The sequence below is a fragment of the Mirounga leonina genome, unplaced genomic scaffold, assembly GCF_011800145.1.
Source record: "Mirounga leonina isolate KUSES-001 unplaced genomic scaffold, KU_Mleo_1.0 Mir_97, whole genome shotgun sequence".
Classification (NCBI taxonomy): Eukaryota; Metazoa; Chordata; class Mammalia; order Carnivora; family Phocidae; genus Mirounga; species Mirounga leonina.
In genome coordinates, this window is record NW_023270889.1 from 3,830,612 (window position 1) to 3,853,457 (window position 22,846).

General features: G+C 48.6%; 1 protein-coding gene across 3 annotated transcripts in view; it reads left to right on the forward strand.

Annotated features, from left to right (window-relative positions):
- The window catches only part of LOC118006540 (pikachurin), a 175,785-nt gene that overhangs the window by 139,592 nt on the left and 13,347 nt on the right, over positions 1-22,846 (forward strand). Inside the window, exons 14-20 of one of the 3 annotated variants that reach the window (XM_034999242.1) lie at positions 1,287-1,412; positions 2,717-2,960; positions 6,075-6,186; positions 10,602-10,718; positions 13,411-13,591; positions 18,637-18,660; positions 21,527-21,605. In XM_034999242.1, coding sequence (XP_034855133.1) covers positions 1,287-1,412; positions 2,717-2,960; positions 6,075-6,186; positions 10,602-10,718; positions 13,411-13,591; positions 18,637-18,660; positions 21,527-21,605 — 883 coding nt within the window. Of the gene's footprint in view, positions 1-1,286; positions 1,413-2,716; positions 2,961-6,074; positions 6,187-10,601; positions 10,719-13,410; positions 13,592-18,636; positions 18,661-19,866; positions 21,376-21,526; positions 21,606-22,846 lie in introns of those variants that run through there. The other 2 variants (XM_034999243.1, XM_034999244.1) reach the window with 2 other exon arrangements.

The window sequence follows — 22,846 nt, forward strand, 5'->3', positions numbered from 1 at the left end:
TGGCTGCGTTCTCTAGCTGTGGCTGCAGACCACCCGTCACTTGGACCTGAACTTCCAGGGGCCCCAGCTGGAATTTGCCGAGACCAGCCCACCCTGGCCGGAGCGCTGAGCCATCTGGAAGGGCTTGAATTCAGCTCTGTCACGGGCCCCTGAGGCTGGCCTCCTCACCTGGGTGCATACTATACCCAGCCCGGCTCATCCTCCCAGTGAGGCTGAGCATGGAAGCAGAGACTGGATCCGCTCGACAAATGCAGAGGACTGAGGAGGAAAGGACGAGAGGCTTGCCCTGCTGAGATGACACAACCAGGCCAACATGGGAGGGGTGGGAAGTGGGCACAGCATCACCGTCTGCAGGGTGCAGGGCTGGACCCCTCCATCAGAGATGTGCCCCTTAGCCCCCATCCCAGGAAGAAGTGTTTTGTACTCAACCTATGTCGTTCTGGGCCAGATAGTGGCCCTTCTGTCCAATTTATTTCTTATATACAAGGAGAAAAGGAAGACCAAAGAAGCAGAAGAAAAGCAGTGTAGGAGAAGTCCATTTCTTTCCCCTTCATCTGATGATCTTGACAATGACCAAGTATGCCCTGGATGGGCCTCTCTGATACGTGTTTGGTAAAGAGAATGGACCCGTCTGGTGTTGAGTCTCTCACCACTTTTTACTCCAGGCCACCTTCCTGTCTCCCATACGATCGTAACCTTGGAGGTAGAAATAGGGATTCTGGAAGGCACACGCTGAGGTATTATGGAGCCCCCTCACCCCTCCCTGCCCCAGACAGAGGAGTGGACAGTTCAGGCCAGGTCCTCCGTTAGACATGGCTTCAGTCCCCAACTATTGCCTCAACTTTGAACCCACAGGGTGGTAGCACTTAAGGTGATTGGGGCCACAGAAACTAGAACGCTTTTAACGGAAATGCCATGTTGACATTGGAGGGATTGAAACACTCTCTCGTGGGAATAGGAGAGAGATGGATTAAAGCAGAAACAGCTCATTCATCCTCGTCGGGGGTCATAACATTGTCTGACAATCTAGTGCTTGATTTATTGTGTCCACCATGTTTTGGAGATTCTGTGGCTCTTCATAGAGACCAAGGCGAAGTCAAATTAAAACGAAGGGTGCACTCCACTTACCCTGAAAGCTGTTCTCCAGCTGTGCAGGGGCACCAGTGAAGAGGGGTGGGAACTGAACTGTACTTATTCGGGGCCCTGAGCGGTGGGCATGGTCGGCACCGTCATCTCGGCCTGGCTCACGTGACGGGTCGGTTTTGTGACTCCTGTTCTGTATTCAGGGGAATGCAGCAGCGGACTCTGTGACGAAGCTTCGTGTATCAGTGGTGGCACTTGCATGGCGGTCAAAGCCGACTCCTCCATTTGCCTCTGCCCCCTTGGATTTAAAGGGCGACACTGTGAAGACGGTGAGAAAGAAGCAAGTTGATTGTGATCTCTGTCTGCGCTAATTCACGTTGATGTAATTGTTCATCAGTGTGCTTTTAGCAGGGTCCCATACATGTTTATGGGATTAAAGTTTATGCATTATTGGGAAACGTGGGAGAATCTTTTTTCTTTAAGATTGTATTTATTTATTTGAGAGAGAGAGAGAGAGCATGCACGAGGTGGAGGGGGTGGAGAGAGGCAGAGGGAGAAGCAGACTCCCTGTTGAGCAGGGAGCCCTACATGGGGCTCAATCCCAGGACCCTGAGATCATGACCTGAGCTGGAGTCAGATGCCTAAGTGACTGAGCCACCCAGGCATGACCCGCCCCCCCCCCCCCGCCTTTTTTTAAATCAGGTTGGAGTGTCTTTGAGTGTTGAAGTGTCAAACCAACCAAAGATATGTTCATTTGAAGATGCTCTTGGGCCAGGCTTTGGTGGGCTCCTTTTGGCCCTCAAAAAACTTTGAAAAACCTCTGTGCGTATGGTCTGTATCAGACCATTTGTAGCTCATGCTCCGTAGAATATCCATCAGTTTCAGAGAAAAGGTTGGGAAAATATACACAGAATCATTAACAATGGGATGGGACAAAAGTCACCTTGTTTCTTTGTCTTTGTCCTGTTCTAGTGAATTATTCCACCTCTCAGACTGTCTGTATAGGTCTCGATACATGTATAAACCAACATGTGTGTATATACATGTAAACACAATGCATACACAAACACACACATATAATAATGGAAAATGTTAAAGACTTAAAAGATTTTGGAACACTGTGCAGAGTTGAACATGTTTTAATTTTTTACTAGTGATTCAAATTTGGACCTAAGACAGCATTCTGGGACAAATTTTTTTTTAACACTGTATAATCTCAAATCTCATTTCACCTAGAAGAGGGCCTATGAGTTCCGGTAAGCCAAAGCTGTTACCTATCATCTCATATGTTGTAGCCTGACATAATAAAGGTTGATCCTTGCTCACATGACACATCACTGCAGGCCAGTAGGGGGCTAGGGGGGTACGCCATTCAGGGGTGCAGGCTCCTGCCTTCCAGTGGCTCTGCCAGGGCCTTAGAATCCCCCACCCCCCTGCTTCGTGCATTCAGCCAACAGATGAGGAAATTCGAGGGGCCAGATCTGGGGTGCTGTATAATACTCCCACCCACATTCTACACCGGCCAACTCACTCAGGGCTGCTAGGAAATGTAGTTTCGCTCTGTACCCAGGAGGAAAAGAACGTGGCTGGTCCTGCCACAGAGGGATTTCTAATGACGTGCTTCTTTCCTCAGCTTTCACCCTGATCATTCCTCAATTCAGCAAGGCCCTGAGGTCCTATGCTGCAACCCCCTGGCCCCTGGAGCCCCAGCATTACCTCTCCTTCACGGAGTTTGAGATCACGTTTCGGCCGGACTCGGGTGACGGCGTCCTCCTCTACAGCTATGACACAGCCAGCAAAGACTTCCTGTCTATCAACATGGCGGGGGGCCACGTGGAGTTCCGCTTTGACTGTGGCTCTGGGACCGGTGTTCTCAGGTAAGGGCTGAGACCTGCAGCGGCCCGCCTCCCCCTCCCCAAAAGCTAAACAGCGGCCACTTGGGGAAAAGATGACTTTGTCCCAAGAGCTTGCACTCTTCCTGTCTTCCCTCCACAGTTACCTTTTCTGAAATGTGTCCTGGTGTTTACAGATAACATGCTTCCTTATGGCTCATGCTTTCCTCCTGGCAAGACTTCCTTTTCTCCGATAACTCCCCAGCAGGGAGCGACTCTCTGCTTCCACCTATGGCAGACGGGCTTGCTTCAGATGGGGCTACCCTGCCTTCATTTCGTTCGGTGCCGTCAGGAGAAGCGTGATGCAGTGTAATTCATCTGCGCATGCTCACAGCATCTCTCGGTGGGCGCCCAGCAAATACGTGATGACTAGTAAAGACGTATTAACAGACATTGAATGAACAGAAATGTCCTTGGTGACCTGGCTTTTAACGTTTACTCTCCTCTTGCCCTGTTTCTTTGATGGTAACCAGTTATTTCGCGAGTCTCCTACCGTTCTCCGTGTAAGAGCCTGGCACTGAGTGAACCATCGCAGGGACCCGTCCCTGACCCTGATGCTCAAGAAGGCTGTGTGATGAGTGGTTTCAATAGCGTGGCCGTGACTAGGTGCTTGTGAAGTGCTTGCTGGTAGCTGCAGAATTGGCCCCGGGTTGTCAAACCTGTCCTCCTGTTATCTCACTTGTACTACTAATTTATTTAGCAGATTGACTGTTCCCATCCAGTGTGTCACTATTCTGATGACTCCCTCAGAGCCTGTGGATGGTAGGGGCAGATGTTCTTATTTGTCTAGGTCTCCCTATTCTTACTATCTTGCTCCCATGGTAGTTTTTACCTTCAAGCCAGAGGGCTGCTCATCAAAGGCAGACATGCTCCTTGTTCCTACATTTGGTGAATTCTCTTTTGAAACTCACTACGATGTTTCATTCAGTGGTGCCCCGCAGCAGGAAATCAGTCGGTGGTGGTTATCTTAAAGGAAACTGCGGGCTGCGTTCAATCGTAATTCATACTGCTGGACTGTCATTTTTAGGAAGAGCGTGCGGGAGAGATGTTACGACCATACGTCGCCCTTAACTGCTGGTCATTTTTCATGGCTGATGAGAAATGCTTACTGCATTAGGTTCCAACAATTCTTAAGAAGGACTGTTCATTTTTGTCCTGTGGCTGAATTCGTGCACATCAGTGACACTTCCTTCCTTGGGGCATGGACGAACATTTTGGTACCTCTGGTTATGCAAAAACATCCTAGGTCTCAAGACAACGTGGGTGGGTATTTAATTGATTCAATTTACATATGATTATGCAAAACAGCTAAGCAACTATTTGTCAAGTTGAGAAGGAAAGACACCTTGAATATCACCTTGTGTTTTCAAATGGCTTCCTCCTGGATACGGAGTAACCAGAAAGAGCGAGGGGAGTGTCGGGGCTCATTAGCCCTCCTCCTGGATGGATGGCCCCCCACACCCCACGTCTCCACGGAGACAGCTCCAGCTGTGGGGTCACAGACAGATAGGACCTGAGTGTCCAGCATGTCTCTCTTTCATAATTCTGTGCCTCTTTGAGACAAGAGGTGGTTTTATTTTTTTTATTTATTTTAAACGTGAGTTATTGTCTTCCTGCCTGGCAGGAAAGCGCCTGGAAAAAGGATTCTGCGTATTAGTTGTGATGAAAAGGAAGCAAGTGCTCAGAGTGTCCAAGGGGCAAAGCACCCCCTGTCCCCTCCCCTCTCCAGTGTAACCTGACAACAATGATTACTGTAGGTGTTTCAGGCGCCCCTTTGCAAGATGTTTATTTTGAAAACCATTTCAAAGACTTCCTGCTTGATTAAGAACATTCACTGAAAGCCGGAACCACAGGAAATTGTGGAATTGGCCAAATCATTTTAACTTTAGGAAAAGGATAAGGTGGTCAAGTTCATGATGAACTTGATTCAAAAATCGAGGCAACTGCAATGAGCTTGTGATGGCTGGGATCAATACCAGCATGCTGAGGAAGGCAGGTATTGACAGAGAATGACCTCGGCAGGACAAGAACGCTACCAAGGCGCTGTGACTTATCACGGAGACGGGGCTGCTTTAAGAGCACCTCTGGTTTCTTTATTGCATATCGATTTAGCCAAGGTGATTAAATTCTAATTGCTAAGGACAAATCACAAAAACATTAGCCAGAGCAAAAAAAAAAAATCAAGTGAGGGGGTGGAGACCTTTCGATAATTGTGCCCATTGGTATTCCTGACAGTTTTCTAAAGATGGTCCAGGATCAAAAAATAATTGGGAGGTTCAGTGAAGGCCATGAATTAGACACTGTTAGAAATACAAATGCAATAATTATACTCTTCTTGCATACCTCACTATCCAAAGTAATGTGTAAAACTCCTATTGATAACATTTAAACTTTAAGCGCTTCCACCTGGAATTAATAATTGGATTTTTAAAGTACCTTTAATCCTTTTCACAATATCAGACAATATGGAATTCCTCCCCCCTCAACATTTTATTATGAGAAATTTCAAACATATAGAAAAGTTGGAAGAATTATATAGTAAACATCCTTATACCTCCCATTTGCCATCTACAATTAATATTTTGCTATATTTGCTTTATCACATGCCTAGCTATCCTTATATCCATCCATCTATCCAACCATCCATCCATCCATCTATCCATCCATCCATCCACTCATCCATCCATCCATCAATCCATCCTATTTTTTCTGCATTTCGAAGGATGCTGCAGACATCAGTACAACAAAGAATCTGTGTTTTACACCAGAGCCCAGGTAACTCTTTTTCAAAGCTTGTGTGCAGCTGTGATCACATCTCACCCTCCTGTCACCTTTCATCTAGAAAACCAGGCTCATCTGACCCACATTTCAGGCTTGTTGGAACAAATAAATAAAATAATAATTGCAATGTTCCTACCATAAAGGGGTCCAATAGATGGAGCTCACACAGCTGTGCTTACGAAGCAGGAATGATTGTTTTCTTTGGACCGAATGAAATGAGGCATCTGAGGTTGGCATTGGTTGCATCCAGGTGGATTCATGAGCATGATCCGCAACACCAGTGATGCTTACCCACGCTTAGTTTCCTTCCTTCAACAGGAGTGAAGACCCCCTCACCCTGGGCCACTGGCACGACCTGCACGTGTCTCGCACAGCAAAGAATGGGATCTTACAAGTGGATAAGCAGAAGGTGGTGGAAGCAATGGCAGAGGTAAGCAGGGCACACGAGGAACTGGGTTACTGGTTTCTTCCCGTCCTGGCGAGAAGAGCAGCGGTGTAGTGGTTAAGTACATGGACCCCGGCGCCAGCTGCCTCACTTAACACCCAAGCTCCCCACTGGGCAAGTTAGCGTTTCTATTCCTGAGCTGTGAATGGGGTAATAATGGGGGAGGTCTCTTACGGTTGTTGCGAGGATTAAGTGAGCTAATACAAGTCTGGCATTTACAATATTGCCTGTCACCCCCACCCCTACCACCAATCCCTGCCTTTGTTCGAGTCAGTGTCTAATGTGGTAGGTCAGGACACGGACTTGGAGGGCAGGCCATCGGTGTGGGGGGTCACACATCTGACAAGAACACGGCTCTGACGCCAGGCTCCTGGGTTGCAGATCTAGCTCCATTACTTATCAGTAGTGTCAACTCAGATAGGTCATTTGACCAAGTTTGTGTTTTCTCATCTATAAAATGGGGATAATGGTGATGATAATGGGCCTAGTTCACAGAGTTGTGCAAATTAGAATAGCTATATATATAAAACACAACGGTACCCGGCATCCGGTTAACACTACACAGCTTGACTTATTATTAGTTAATTGAGTACTCTCGTGACCTCAGAGCACAGAATTTCTTTCTTTTTTTTTTTTTAAAGATTTATTTATTTATTTATTTGAGACAGAGAGAATGAGAAAGAGAGCACATGAGAGGGGGGAGGGTCAGAGGGAGAAGCAGGCTCCCCGCCGAGCAGGGAGCCCGATGCGGGACTCGATCCAGGGATTCCAGGATCATGACCTGAGCCGAAGGCAGTCGCTTAACCAACTGAGCCACCCAGGCGCCCTGTATATCTCCAAATTTAAAGAGGACATTAAAGAATGTGGGTATTCTGATAAGAAAATGGATTGGTAGAAAAAAGAAAAGGAAGAAAAGGAGACTTTTGGTGAGGAAAGAGGTATTGGGTTGAAGAAGAAAAAAGGAAGAACACACATATGTCCGGAGGCCAGCATAAGGGATGGCAGTGGTAGGAGGTCCTGTCAGAACCAAGGACCTCCTCAGGATTAGAAGAATCCCAAACTGGGTTCTGCTTCAAGAGGTGAGCACCCTTCAAACTTAGAAAATGTTCTATACGTATTTGTGGAAAGAAGGAAGGAAGGAGAGAGGGAAGGAAGGAAAACAGGGAAGGAGTCGGGGAGGGAGAGAGGGAGGAAGAAAGAAAGGGAGGGAGGGAGATGGATTTTAAAGGGAGAACAGGAATCACTTCTGGTATGAGCCAGAAAATTCTAACAGCTGAATTTAGTCCAAGATAGAAGTAGAAATTCACAACTATAGACTTGACTGTATGTTGATTTAATATAAATTCAAAAAAGCCTTGTATCTCTGTAGGCCTTAGTTACAAACATTTGTACAAAAGGAACAAAAGTTCAGAATGGGGATATTTGTAGATAGTAGGATTAAGGCCTTTGATTATAAGTAAGGAACTTTTCAGGTCATGGTATTTACCATTGGAATTCTACAGCGAAGAGACAACACAAAGGTAAAAACCATACCTCAGAATTTCTATTGCTACCATATCAGAGAATGAGAATTAAACGAGTATGGTAGAACCAGTGCTTCCCTATTGGCTTTTGGAACAGACGGAAGCTGGAGTGCAGCTCCCACCTGGAAAGCAATATAAACATGTGGGTAAAGGTGTAGCTATTCTGGGTACATGTGAGGTGGTTTTTTGTTTGTTTATTTTGAGGTAGCTCTGAGACAGGAGTGGAAGGCCCCATGCTTGATCTCAGTGAGTTGAGCCTTAATCACATCTTCCTCCAGGGGTTTCTGCTCCCCAGCTAGCTGCCCATACCACGTTCAAAGGCATGGCTGACCCTTTTGGTTATAGAGCAATGATATTAAGAATAGTGGTCTTAGAGCTTAGAGATGGGTGGGGTTAGCGAACACTTCTGGGGGTTAACCCAGGACGTCAGCTCCTAAGTGTCCACACTAAAGCCAAACTGAACTTTGGGTTGCTCAGCTGAGAAATACCAACAGCCCAGGGTTGAGTCTAAGCCAGACTTAAAGAAGGGATGTGCTTCTGAGGGCTCCAGAAAACCCTAACCAGTGGCTTTGCTCAGATTTTCCATCCACTTCCAGCTAAATAGAAGTGGCAGATCTAGACACGAAGCCTCATTTTGGTGGGGTCTATTCGCTTTTCTCTTGCGGTTCCCCGTGGGTGGGGCAGCTGTGGGCCTGCCTCTGGTCAACAGGAGGTAGGTGGGGGAGGATTCTGATGAGCAACCAAAAGGAAGCAGAGCTCACCCCAGGAGGCCGGGTCCCGTTCCCTGGATACAACTATAACTCAAAGGTTTTTCAAAACAGCCTATTTCTCTGAAATCCCTGTGACCCTGCAGCCTTCCTTCTTTCCTCTTATTAGCCGATTTGAACTTTTGGGTAAGAGCTAAGACGTGACCGTGATGGGTGCCTGTGGGGGTGTGGTGACAGCCGCTGCCTGGGGCAGTATTCCAGGCAGCCCTAGAATTCCTGAAAGCCCTTTCGCTTCTTTGATGAGCACCGCCCCCCCCCCCACCCCTGGCCAGTTAAATAAGGACTCTGGAAGCTGCCCAAAGGTTATTGACAGAAGGCGGTGCTGTCTATATTCCAGTTGAGGCCTCCCTGCCGTTACCTGGCTGGACCTGGACACTGTGAGCATCCCCTGAGATGGTGCACCTTCCCCTCTGCCCTCCCTGTCTCCCCTTCCCTACTCTGACCTGAGCCACATCCATTCTCCTCCCTCTGGCCTGTGATCTGCCTAAAACACAGATAGGACTATTTTCTCTCTGCGTAAAGCTCACTGCTTTTTGGGTACAGGGTAAATTTCTATGCGTGCAGGATCTGGTCCCTCCTTGCCTCTGCCCTATGCCTACTATTTCCCCTCAAGCCCTGACTTTGGCCAGTTTCTACAATTCTGACTCTTCCTCGACCACCTCCCCAACTCTCTGGGTCTAGGGTAGGATATGGGACACCTCCCGCCCATGTGCATCCAGAGTCCCCTGAACAGTCCTTGCTGAGCTAATCCCACCTGCCCGTGTAAGCCTCTGGAGGCCAGGAACCAGGTCTTCCTTATTTCCTGTTGTTTGTGCAGCATTTAGTGCCTGGGACACAGTAGTGCCCAATAATATTGGTTAAATTAATGACTAAATGCTGCTACTATCTATATTTCTTTTTACCATGAATAAGAGGAGACCTGACTTACATTACCTAAAGAGTATTCATCACAGAGATCTCAAATTTCAATGTATCTCTAATTGTTAGAACATTTTAACTTTTTGCTTACAGCTCACATCTGAAGGAGTTTAAACCTTAAATATTACACACAGCTTAATGCCTAGCCCACGCATGAGAGTTTAGGCTGTTGAAATAACCAGTAAGAGGGAAACCTCTGGGAGTTAACATGGGAAGTTTTCTCAGAATTCGGAAAATAGAAGAATTTCTCTACCCTTTGTAGTTGTTAAGGAATGCCTCCCACCCACCACGCCTTCCTTTTCTCTTGGCCTAAAGAGGTTCTATCTTTACCACTGCCTAATATAACAATAGCTGGTCAGACAGGAATGCTGCTTATGCATCCAACTGTGGGCAAAGTGCTAAGTAAGCAGGATCTCAGCCTCCAAGAGAGGCTAGACTGTGCCAACGTCAATCACAAACAGCTCCAAAATAGCAGCAGCTACAATAAGGGCTTATTTCTCACTTACATGTCCATCCGTGGTCAGGTGCAGCTTTTTAAAAAAATATATATATTGTTTATTTATTTGGGGGGTGGGCAGAGGGAAAGAAATCTCAAGCAGACTCCCTGCTGAGTGTGGAGCCCGACGCAGGACTTGATCGCATCACCCTGGGATCATGACCTGAGCCAAAACCAAGAGTCAGATGCTTAACCGACTGAGCCATCCAGGCGCCCCTGGTCAGGTGCAGCTTGAATCTGACACCCAGGCTGAGAGTCCACCATGAGCCCCCCTTTCTGGCTCTGAAAGCTTCTGTGCAGAAATGATTCATTTCTCTTCTGCCCGTGTTTTATTGACTGAAGCCAGTTACCTGGCCCCACTCAAGATCAATAGATTGGAGCTGATCTTCCTGCAGGGAGAGGGGTGCTTCTGGAGAAGTGCTGAATACTGGTGGGCAGTCATGCAGTCTACCACATGCACTATGACACCCTTCTGCGGTAGATATTAGGGTTCCCATTTTGTAGATGGTAAAACAGAGTCTCAGAGAGGTTACTACACTTACAGACATTCAAACAGGGGGTAAGTGGCAATGCAAACCAATGTGGAAGTCCCCCCAGCCTTTTGGGGTGGATCCCCAGGGTACCAGGTCTACCAGTTGGTAGTCTTGACTATCTTTTCTGAAGCTATACCGTGTTTCGTGTCTACTCTTTTGGCAGGGAGGCTTCACGCAGATTAAGTGCAACACGGACATTTTTATTGGTGGAGTCCCGAATTATGATGATGTGAAGAAGAACTCGGGCATCCTGAAGCCGTTTAGTGGGAGCATCCAGAAGGTACCAGCTTTATTTGTGCATGTTTGTTGTGTGACCTTGTCTACAGACGATGGAATCGAGAACTATGATCGGTATAATCCCATGCCTCCAAAAAAAGAAGCTTGGAGAAAGTTTTAAGGTTTTCTTTCTTAAGGCTAGCAACAGAGCTTTCCAACCCTACTTTCTTATAACTTCTACCCCAGGGCCTCTGTCCAGCAGACATTCCATGAATGCAACTCAATGAAGATGAATCTACAGCCAATCCACCAAAGGATCCAGGCGGTGCTGAGGGAGGGAACAGGCATCAGGTGGCTGCAATGCTTCTACCAAAGGGAAGGAGGCGAATGGAGTCTCCTAGCAACTCTTGGCTCTGTGCTTCTCTTTGGGGTTACTATGCAGTTGGCTCAAGTCAAGAGCCAACCCCCATCCCCACTTCCACCCCCATTGCCACTTGTTTTTTTTGTTTTTTTTGTTTTTTTTTTAAAGATTTTATTTATTTATTTGAGAGAGAGAATGAGACAGAGAGAGAGAGGATCAGAGGGAGAAGCAGACTCCCCGCCGAGCAGGGAGCCCGATGCGGGACTCGATCCTGGGACTCCAGGATCATGACCTGAGCTGAAGGCAGTCGCTTAACCAACTGAGCCACCCAGGCGCCCCAAGTTAGCAGTTGTTGTTCATCAATCACGTAACCAAGCTCTTACTTGATGATGTAAGGTGCTCTTACAAGAGCATAGATGAAGAAGTCCTTCTGTAGAAGGTTCAGAAAAAAATCCTTCAGCTAGTTAAAGATACAGGGCACTGACCGCACTCCTATTTGTCTGTTATTCCTTCTCTTGGGGCTGCCCATGACCTCTCTGGTTATGATAACATGTTTTGTCTGTAACAGACAGGCAGGCTGACTCACCAAACCAGATTCCCAGGACTGCCAAGCCCTGGGAGAAAAAGGATTTGAAGAAAAGCATATTCGATTCCTGGATATTAGCTTCCTCCTGTTTTCCTTTAGCAACCGATGGTGGGCGGTGGGCCACTGATCCTTTCTAGCCTTGGCATGAAGCATGAGGGAGCGTAAAATGAAGGAGGCCAGTGAAAGGTGGTCCTATCGTGATTTACACATCCGGGCACTCGGAAGGGCCCCATGGGGCCCTGTCCTTCTTCTCTTGTATCCCGGTATGGGTCCCACGAAAGGGATCCAGGCAATACTTGCTGACCCTGATGTGTTTCCCTGTGTTGCTGAACAGCGATGTCAGTGACACCTCAGCTCAGCCCATGGTCCCCCATCAGCGCGGTTGGCCTTGTTTAATCGTGTGTTAGAAGTTCTCACTTAGAAAGCAAGCTGAGATGCTAAGTGGCCTCACTCTCTGTCCCCACCCTTGTCAGGCTTTGCCCCTCCCCCTTTCACACAGCACACATAACCCTTTCCTCCTCACCTCCTGGGAAGGCCACCCTCCCCTCCCAGGGGCTGAGTCATTGGCTGTGCCATGTCCTGTGGTGGAGGGTAGCATTTTGGCTTGTCTCAAATACGTATGACTCAGTTTCACACTCTTTCACTTGGAGTATGAAAAGGGGACAAGTAAAGAAGGATTCTGGCTACTTTCTCGCAGTTTGTAAGATTCAAAACTGGGGGAAAAAAGTGTTCTCCCAACTCTCCCGACACCCTCCAAGGACTAGGCAAGCTTGTGGAACCATGCATTAGTGGCAGGAAAGACCACAGCTAACCTCTTAGAAGCCCCTGCAGGGCAGAGGTCTTTCTGAGAGGTGTTCTGTCCCCAGGTTCTGCAAAGCCTGCATGACACTGAAACACCCACACAGCTCAAAATAAACACACTCTCCAAGTCAAGGGCTGAAAACATTGGCTCCATTTACCTGGGGCTGGAAAGCCCAGTAACCTCTCCCTATAATTCATCATTTTTGCTAGAGCCCCACTGCAGGGAAAGGGGGGTGAAGGCAAAGGAGCTCTCTTGCCGGTGAATTTGCATGGCAGTACTAAGAAGGTGATCTGAGTTTTTTTCTTTTTTTTCTTTTTTAATGGTGGGGAAGGGGATGTGGAGAGGAAGGGAATTCAAGAGTGTCAGGGAGGGAGGGTAGAGGAGTGGGTGGGACAATTGGGGAATCCCAGCTGATGGAGCTGTAGACTCCCTGGAGACCACTGGCCAGAGGAACACAGCAATACAGGGAGAAGCTTCTCCCAGCCCCACCGCCACCAGGAGCCATCAGTCCCCCTTTGATTCCTGCCTGTTTTGTATTCTTTCCTCCTTGGTTTTACAGCAGCACCTTTCAACCTTGGCTGCATCTTAGAATCACTTGGAAAGCTTTTAAAAGTGACTGCTGACTGGATCCCACCGTCAGAGATGCTGATCCAATTGCCCTGCGTGGGACCCGGGCATCAGTACATTTCTTAAAGTTCCCCAGGAGATTCTAACAGGCAGCCAGGTTGAGAACCCTCATTTCGTATTTATTGGGACTTCTTTATGACCTCCTGGAATCTTCCAGACAGGGGATGCTTTCCTCTCTGCAGATTCTCCCAAGGGCCACGGGTAGTCACTCGGTTCCTGCATCGCTTTTACAAGGCGATAAAAACCGGAACTGGACCCTTGCTCTTTTATGCAAGCTCCCTCAGCACGCGTCGTGCAGGTGCGGGTGCCGAGGGAGGCTTTAGCAGACTGCAAAGATGTGTTCCGAGCGCCTGAACGTCTTGACGCTCTGCCCCCCGCAGATCATCCTGAACGACCGCACCATCCACATGAAGCACGACTTCACGCGGGGCGTGAACGTGGAGAACGCAGCCCACCCCTGCGTGGCGGGGCCCTGCGCGCACGGGGGCAGCTGCCGGCCCAGGAAGGAGGGCTACGAGTGCGACTGCCCCCTGGGCTTCGAGGGGCTGCACTGCCAGAAAGGTAGGCGCTGTGCGGGGGGGGGGGTATCTCCGGGAGCACAGGGGACAGACTCCTCCGGGAGGGGCTGGGAACCCCAGGTCAGCCATGTGCGTTGTTTGGGGCAATGAGTTCAGGAGCGTATTAGATGGCATGTCACATGGTTAATCATTCTATTAAAGAAGAATTACAGCGCCGAAGTACCTCCGTAACAGTGGGGCGTCTTCCCTGAGAATCCCCTGATGGTCTAGCAGCCGAAAGGTTAAATCATAGTGTAGGGGGGTTTCCGCGCGACCCCTGCCTCTGAGCCATGCCCAGAGCCTATCCTGATAGGTGGGTGCCTGGGCTTTATAGCTGATAACTATGTTGACCCGTACCTGCGAAGGCAGTAAGGAGAAATCTGAGAAATCTTGCCCAATACAGAAAAATATAAATTCTACTAAAGTATAAGTAACCTTCTGAAAGTGTTATTTTTCATGCTGTTTCCTCTGTGCCTGGGTTTCCTCATCAGTAAAATGCGAATAATGATGCAATAGCGTCTGGCACAGAGGGTGGTAGCCTAGATTAAATGAGGCGATGCATATTCCTGAGGAGAAGGCCTATTAAGTACTCAGCCAGTACTCACCGTTATTGTTGCTGGTGAGAAGAAGAAAATCCACTGCACCTGCTGTGAGCTACTCAGCTTCCAGCCTGTCCTTGTCTGAAAGCTAGAGCAGGTCACAGGCCTTGAGTCCCTACTGGATGGAACTTTCCACACCTGCCCTAGGGAGGCAGAGGCCACGGACCTGGTGTCTGGAAGAGGCCTCCCAGGATATGGTCATCATGTTGGGCCATTGGCTCTTGTTTCAAGTATCAGTATGGCTTCACCAGCCTGGGAACTAAAAAAAGGCATCAGGCCAAACTAAAAAAAAAAAAAAGGCATCAGGTCAAAGGAAATAAGGCAGTGAGCCTAAGTGAAGGGATGTGTTCTCTCTCTTTCCCGTCTGTTTCCAGGTTCCCGAACTTTATCAGAATGAGGGCTTAGGAGAAGATGGTCAGTTACAGGTAGATGCTGCGGGGTATGGAATAGTAGGAGAAGTTGTTTTGCAGCAGTCTTGGGAAGTATGAATGCTAATTTGCTGGTTGGAAGCCTGCGTAGTATTCTGTTTCAATGAATTTTGAAAACTGCATGGCAAATTATAAGAAATATGTTTATTAACATAGCTCACCCTAGGGATGAACCTCCGAAGAAGAGTGATGGATCCATTTCTGAAAGATCCTGATTATAATTCTAACAAGCAAATTGTTGTTTGGCTAATAGCGTGTACTTGCAGAGATTTAGTTCAAGAGTAGCCCATTCATTCGGAAAATTGAGTTTGGATTTTACACATTAGTGTTTGAGTTTCCTGGGTCTCCAACTTTACCACAGGCAATTCAGGTTTGCTCCTGCCTCAAAAGCTCACCTTAATGGTCAATATATAAAGCCCAAGGCTTAAATGAACGTTTAGCTTTGAGAATTAGAGGAGGAAGGACAGGATAATTTGTGATCTTGTTAACCCTCGTTTTCTGCTTCAGAACATTAGCCGTAACAGATATAAAGTGCTCACATTTATAGCTCCATAACTGTGCGTTCAGGTTCAGTGAGAAGCAAGTCTCAGCAGCTTGAAGAGTCAGAGCTCCAGGGAGGGCCTGGGCCTCCTGGCAAGATCCAAGGGAATGGACAGCGGCGGGGGGATCTGGGGGGCGTTTAGGCCTCTTTTTCTGGAACATGCTAGGCTCAAGCCCAGAGTAAAACCCAGGCCGACTATCAGCTCCCCTTGTGTTGTATCAGTATTTCCTTATGCTTTGAAATAAAGATAGTGCTTCTGCCCTAAAGGCAGTTGTTACCCCTCTAGGAAGGCTTCCGTAGGGGGGGCGTGGCCCGTAGCAAGTCATTTCTTCTCCTGTTTATGGCTTGATGGCATTAATGGGAGACTGGGCGCAAGTTAGGGCCATTAAGGACAATTTTTTCCAGGCCCCAACGGGCACGCGGTGGCATGCAGTTGTCACACGGACTGCTGTAATATCGGGGTGAGCATCTAGTCCCGAGTGAGGATTGGAAAGAGAAGGGAGAGAGGTGGGCAGCTACACTATTCCACAGAAACACAGAAGAACATTCTAAAACTTTGGTTAGATTCTTGGTGGGAGAGACCAAGAATGTTCAGAAGCCATCCTTGGTTGTCAGGATGAATCCTGATAGGTAGACAGGAGACAGTCTTGTCTCATCCAGCAAGGTGATGCGTAGCTTCCTATATTTAAAAGTTTGGATTTTTTTTTCTCCCTGATAACCAGATCATCTTTCAAAAGCAAGAACCTATTCTTAGTGTCCCCTCCGGAAGCTAAAGCGGTCCTTTTACATTGAGCAGCCCACACTGCTGAAGTCACCAGCTCCAGGCCTCATTCAATCCATACCACCTTCTCCACCAGCAGTTTAGCTTTGGGGGTCCCTGGTGAGTCTGGTTTTCTCTAACCTGGTCAGGGAGTTTGTGGCACGCAGGTGATTTCCACTAGGGCCCTCGTTGGGAGATTGGCACCTCTTCTCGCCTCTTGGTGGCACAGGAGGGTTGGAACCAGAAACTCTGGCCTATCCTGGAATGGTCTAGACACCCAGACCATCACAGTGGTTTAAGGACCTCCCCTTTTGTCCCTGCAAGGCTGAGCCCGGACAGAAGTGGGCATCGAGCTCGCACTGAGCTCCTCACTGCTCCCGGGGCACTGGGGGCTCCCTATTGCGGTAGCAGCTATGGAGAACCGAACCTCCCCGCCCCAACCTGGGGAACCCACCAGGCCAGGAGAAGCCAGTTCTCCTAAGTCTAACTGCAGATGCCTACGGAAATCATAAGGCCTGACTTCGGTGGTCCCCTGACCTCCCGTTTAGGGGCTCTCACTCTTAGGTGCCTTCTGCTACCTTAAATCTAGGCACCCTATGGAGCACCCCAATACTGAGACCCCCTTCTCCTCTCCCCAGAGGGGTGTTACCAGGGCGTTTCCCTCCTCGGAAAAGGTACGCCCCATCCCTAGAAATTTCTTTTCGCTTTCGCTCTACTCTCATCCAAATTTACCCATCTTGCATCCGGTCCCTCAGAGTTCTTGTATCTAAGTAAGTTACTAGTAAGTTAAAGCAGAATTTCACGAAGCTCATGTACAAAAGTAGGTTCTAAGAAATACTAATGGCTGGTTTGAGCACACATGCAAAGACAGACAACATACGTTCACAGACACAAAATGGGTGTGGGGGTCTGTGGTCAGGTAAGCTTGGGTAATCCTGAGTAACCCCAGTTTAAACAGCTCTCTCTTCTGGGGGACTTCTTGGCGCCTTGGCTATGATCTGAGTGTCCCAAGACGAGGATAGAGGATGCAGCTGTCTCCCAGGGCTTCTCCCAGCCAATAGCGCGCAGGCCATTTGGGAAAGAACTCTGAGCCCTGGTCCTCCCTTCCCTTCCCTGCATTACTGACAAGTTTGGACTCGGAGCGTGCAGGACCCGTCAGGCCGCTAGATGGGGGTGTTTCTCTGTGGAGGAGAGCTGCTCCGCGCTTAAAACCGACAGCGAGCCGGCCTTGGGCACACGGTTCTCAGTCCTGCAGAATCCGGTCTTGCCTCATCATCGACACCTTGCACACCTTCCACAAACACAACATTTTGAACATTTTCTATAGTATTTAGTCAATTCACAGCACCTTGGGAGATCTGATTTAGATGATGTTACTTTTTCTGGTCCCAGCGTGTGAAAAAACAGCTTCAGTAAACGTAGGCCGTAATTTAAGAAAACTCAGTATATAAAAACACAAATGAATACAGCATATTCCTTATGCAGACTACAGGGACTGTTTCTTCCTTAGCATGTTGTATCATTCAACAGTGGAACAATGTGGGTGTGTTCAGCCTGGATGTTGATCTTGAGAGAGTTGAAGGCTGGTCCTGGAAAGGTATTTGGTGGTTGTTACTCCGGCTACCGAGGCAGCATCATGGAACCAAGAATCCTGGACCAAGTAGAACTGTCCAACAAGGGAGGGTACTACCCTATGGATGAAGGAGCTGCTTGGGCCCGGTGGCCATCCAGCAGGATGCTGTTGGGAAAGTCAGGTTACAGCCCCCCCGCCCAGGTCCTTCCTTCTCTGGGGTCCTTTGACTCTAAGAACGAGCCAGCGCTCCATCAGCTCCTTATAGTCTGTTGGGAATTTCAAGTCCCTCAGGTGGAAAATTTGCTTTCCCTGGCTTGGAGGCTGCTATTCACTGGGGTATTTTTTTGTGTCGGCAGATTGGCACAGTCTTTTAGGTATAAATGTGAAGACGTGACAAAAACACTTTTTGATTAGTGCCTTTGCCGCAGAAGAAAAGATGATGTAGAAAAAATTGGGTTAGGATAAAATATCATCACGTTTACAATATTTAAATAAACTACAAAGGGCCGGAAAGGGCTAGATGGTCACTTCCAGCTCTAATGTTCTAGTACAGAGTTCATATTTATCCATAGATACTGCCTGCAGTTTGTATATTTTCACCATTTTATATTCAGTTGGGTCCTTTCTGGAGCCTTCCCCCGCCCTTTGTTAATCGCAGAATGAGCAGGGCTCTGGAATCTTGCAGAGGGCCGGTGGGGTGGGAATTGGGGGGATATTTTTCCACTACAGAGAAAAAAGAGGCAGCTGGCTGGCTTATCATTCCTCTTTCACGCATAGCCTAGAGGCAAGAAAAGTAATAATCATTGACAAGGTAAGTAACTGTTCAGCAAAGCACTGTTTCTCCAGGTTTAGAATAAATGGGGATTGTTAGTTCAAGGTCAGGGGAGCCTCAGAAGTGTCAGACAACGGACACATCCCTTCTCTGTCCGCCCCCCCCCCACCCCCACTATGCAGTGGAGACTTAGGGAGGGGAGTTGGTGCTAAGTGTGCTGAGAGAGATTCCAGCCATCCCTGTGGGATTCCTATTCCCATTCCCCTGAGAGGACCGGCTGGGCCCTCTCAGGGCTTTATGGGGGAAACAAGGCTGGTTTCCGGTGACCTGTGGAATTCCGACTTCCCCTCTTCTGTTCCATGCTGGCGGCTGGCAGAGTGCGAGAACCACTGCCTCAATAGTAAGTACAGGACGTTCCAGGTGACACTGCGAAAGCGCTCTGGGCTCCTGCCAGGGAGGGCACCCCGTGCAGGCCAAGCGCTTGCAGAGGGGAACGGGGTAAGTGGTGGGGGACTCTGCCACTCTACCGGGGAGGAGGCGGGAATCCTCCCTCTAGAGCCACCAGCCCTGAGATGGCGCTCGCCTCCCACCTGGAGCTCGGGAAGCGCCTGAGCCCGGCTTGGCAGGCAGCTGGGCCCGGCTCACACAGACCCCGCAGAGGCTCTCTGTGTGCCTCGCTGACGTGTGACAAGCACATCCTACCATTTCAAGGAGTCCAGGGGAACAGGCCCACGCCCATGGCCAGTAACAGCAGGGCCTGCGCCTCTCACCCTGGGGGTGAGCCAAACCCAGTGGGGGAGCCTTGGCTATATTTAGCTCTGGGAACCGCCACTCTGACAGCTTGGATATCCTCTCCTTTTCCCTCCTGGGCACTCCTATCCTGAAGTTAGGGGCCTGCATCCCACCTACAAGCCCCCTTTTCCCTCTTCTTCTCTCCCCCTCTCATTTCGACTTCTACTCCTCTGGCTCCTTCCCTCCCTGCCTTGCTTCCCCACCCCCGCTCCTTCCCCCACCTGAAGGCTGCCCAGGCACCTGGCTCTCCCTTCCTTACTTGGCAGCTTCTTTTCTCCTTTCCCCTCTCTCTCCTTCCTCCCATTCATTCTTCTCCTCAGCTCCTGCTATTTTGCATCTCACTCTTTTTACCTCTCTCTACTTCCCTTCCTTTTCCTCCCCTCTTCCTCTTACCCTCTTTAACCAGAAGGGAGAGAGGCTGGTGGGGTGGCCAGAATTGGAAGCTACAGTCATGCTCCCCTACCTGATCTGCGGGGAGGGAACCTGCCAAGACCCCCAGTGGATGCCTGAAACCACAGACAGTACGGAGTCCTATATATTCCATGTTTCTTCCTGGACGTGCTTACCTACGATCAGTCTAAATTGGGCACAGTAAGAGATTAACAACAATAACTGATGATGAAATAGAACACTTGTAACAACATATGGAATCTAAGTTATGTCACTGGGGTCTCTCTCTCTCAAAATATCTTACTGGACCGTCCTCACCCTTCTGGTGATGTTGTGAGATGGAATGCCTGTTCGGTGGGATGAACAGTGACACAGGCATGGTGACTTTCTGTTGACTTTCTGATGATAGGAGGATCATCTGCCTCTGGACCACGGCTGACCACAAGTAACTGAAAGCGTGGCTAGCAAGCCCACGAATAGGTGGGGGCTGCTGCACTGGATAGAGCCTTTCTTGGTTCCAGTAGGCCCCCCTGGGATGGCAGCCCCCTGATCGGAGCTGAGACGTGTCAGCACTAAAGCAATTTCTTCAGAGTTACCTCCGAAATTATTAAAGTTCCATTTCTCTTTCTTTGCTTTCTATCCCCCACCCTGCCACCAGCACCATCATTCTAGAATTTTCCTTCCTCTTCAGGTTGACTACATCTTAACAGACTAAGGCAAAGCTTTAAGCTAAAGGCACCCAGTTCTTAGGCTAGATGAGTTTGGGAGCTTTTCAAGGGACAAAAGTGGTTGAGAGAAATCCCTTCCTTCCTTCTTCCCTCCCTCCCTCCCTCCCTCCTTCCTTTCCTCCTTACCTCCTTCCTTCCTTTTTTTAATTTTTTTTTTTTTTGAAAACATTGTGGGAACCTGCTGTGGGTGACCTGCCAACAGAGGAAGTTATCCTTGGGACTCAATGTCACTGGGTTTGGGGGTTTGCTGTTACCTCTCTCTCTCCTTCCCTCTCTGTCTCTCTCTTTCTCTTTTCATAATTAGAAGTTAAGTTTAAACTCTCCTACTGTTCATAGTATCAGATAATTATACATTTTCTCCCCTGGGTGTAGAGTCAGCTCAGTGTCTTCTTTGCCTCAACCACATAATTTTGTGAAACTCTAACTGGTTTTATAAGCTGATTTATTCTCTCTCGTTTTGCACATTTCTTTGAAAATGAGATTCATTCTATCTTAATTTCCTTCAACGGTCACTTCTATGTCTTTCTAAAGAGGAGAAAGATGTTGCTGTGTGAAAAGGGTGATTCCTTAGGAAAACAAGGGGATGAGACATTAGGAAGAAGGAAATACACTTCTAAGATACTGGAAAGTCAAACATGGGCTGAGGGCCAGAATTAAGGAGAGCCCTTCTGGTTTATGGTCTTATGCTCTCTTTGCTGTGTGATCTTGGGCAAATCCTTGATGGTTCCTGTGCATTGTCTTCCTCTTCTGTAAAATGGGAATAACCAGCCCTCCTCCATACTCCCTGCTACTCCATGAGAATATGGTGAAGATCCTGTAAAACATGACGCTGGAAGGTGATTAGTAAAAAAAAACGAGCCAAAGCCTTATCCCGCCTACTTCACCAATCTCTTGAGGTCATGGCTGAAGAAGTAGGAGTCCTGGGGCAGATTGGCTTCAGATCATGAAATCCTGGTGGGCTTTGTTTGGGGATTGTTTTCTCTGCCTCCCTTGGAGAATATCTAGGGTTATCCCCAGCTGTTCCCCACATGGCCCACGACCTGCTCTTTGGCTTCCAAGAATAATTGGGCACAGTTCAAGTTTCAACATACTGCAAAGACTTCTCAGGAGTGCTGAGGCCAATAACAGTGACAGCCAGCCCCAGGGAGGCGACCACAGGGAGACACCAACCCCAGGCCATGACAGGCAGCTCCCAACCTGGCCAAGTGTGTGTGCAGACAAGAGGAAGGGGCTGACAAGTTGTTAAATGTCCCATTTCCAGGAACTGGCTTCCTTTGTATTTTCCTGCCCTGGGGTTGAGGGCTGGGGTCAAGAGAGCCGAATACCATGTAACCTCCATTTTCTGTTCTATCTCAGCCATCACAGAAGCCATCGAGATCCCGCAGTTTATGGGCCGCAGTTATCTGATCTACGACAACCCAGATATCCTCAAGAGGTAATAAATTACAGTGGGCACCTTCCCTATCTCTATGGGGGTCGATTCCTCAAAGTCTTTCCCAGGACTTTTCTTTATCTTACTTGCCAGAAAATAATTCCCAAAGAAGGCCATTGAGACATGGCCTTTTGGCGGGTGGGCGGGGGGTGGGGTGGGGAGGGCCACAAAATAGACATAGAAACTAGAACAAAACAAACAGACAAAAATATTCAACTTGAAAAGTGCTGCCTTTCAGACAACGCTGTTACAAACAACCCAAACCATTTCTGGTCAGAGGGCCTGGAGAGACGAGCATGCCCAGCCCTGGGATTTCCAATATCGGGGCTTTGAGAAGCAGTGAGAACTTGACACACCCCAAGCCGGGGTTCTAAGTGTGGTTGCCCAGGCCGGGCAGTTAGCTCCACACTGTCCTGTGGCCACAGGAGCCAGCAGCGGAAGTGCCCCCGTGGCCACCAGACAGTCTTGGAGTCCACGTGCTACCTTGTGTCTTCCTCAGCAAAGCTCCACGGTCCTCTTCAGGCTCTGGCCAGTTCGGTGAGGGGCTTCTCAGCTCTCCTCATGTGGATACAAGAGCCTGGTCCAAGGAGATACCCAAGTCCTAGCCATGGCTTTTCATGCCAGTGACAGAAGCTCCAGCCCTGCTCTGGAGTCCAAGCTCCTGGTTCGGAATTGTATGCTCACAAGGGAAAGACTGGTCCTAGGCAGAGTCCTCACCCTAGCCAAGCTCATATGGGGTGCTTTCAGTTTGCCCTTCTCTCTTTCTTCTTCCTCCTCTAGTTCTTTGTAGTTTACAGGGTGCCATCCCCCACCCTGCCACCAGCACCATCATTCTAGAATTTTCCTTCCTCTTCAGGTTGACTACATCTTAACAGACTAAGGCAAAGCTTTAAGCTAAAGGCACCCAGTTCTTAGGCTAGATGAGTTTGGGAGCTTTTCAAGGGACAAAAGTGGTTGAGACAAATCCCGGGGCATTGGATGTACCTGGTAACTCTGAACGCACACCAGACGGGCATCACTTCATTTCTTTAATCTCATGTTGTATTTATCTAGGTTGTCTTGGCATGGGGCCCAGAGAGAGCTTCTTCCTTCTTTAGCCCTTTCTCCCCTAAGATGCAAGGGCATTCAGTCCCCAGAAAACAAGGCCTTGTGAAAGGGGCCCAAGTCTTCACCCCCCTGGGGCTTAGTACAAGGCACCAGGTGGTTTGGGGGAGTAGAGGGGTTTGGTGAGAATAGGAGGTGCA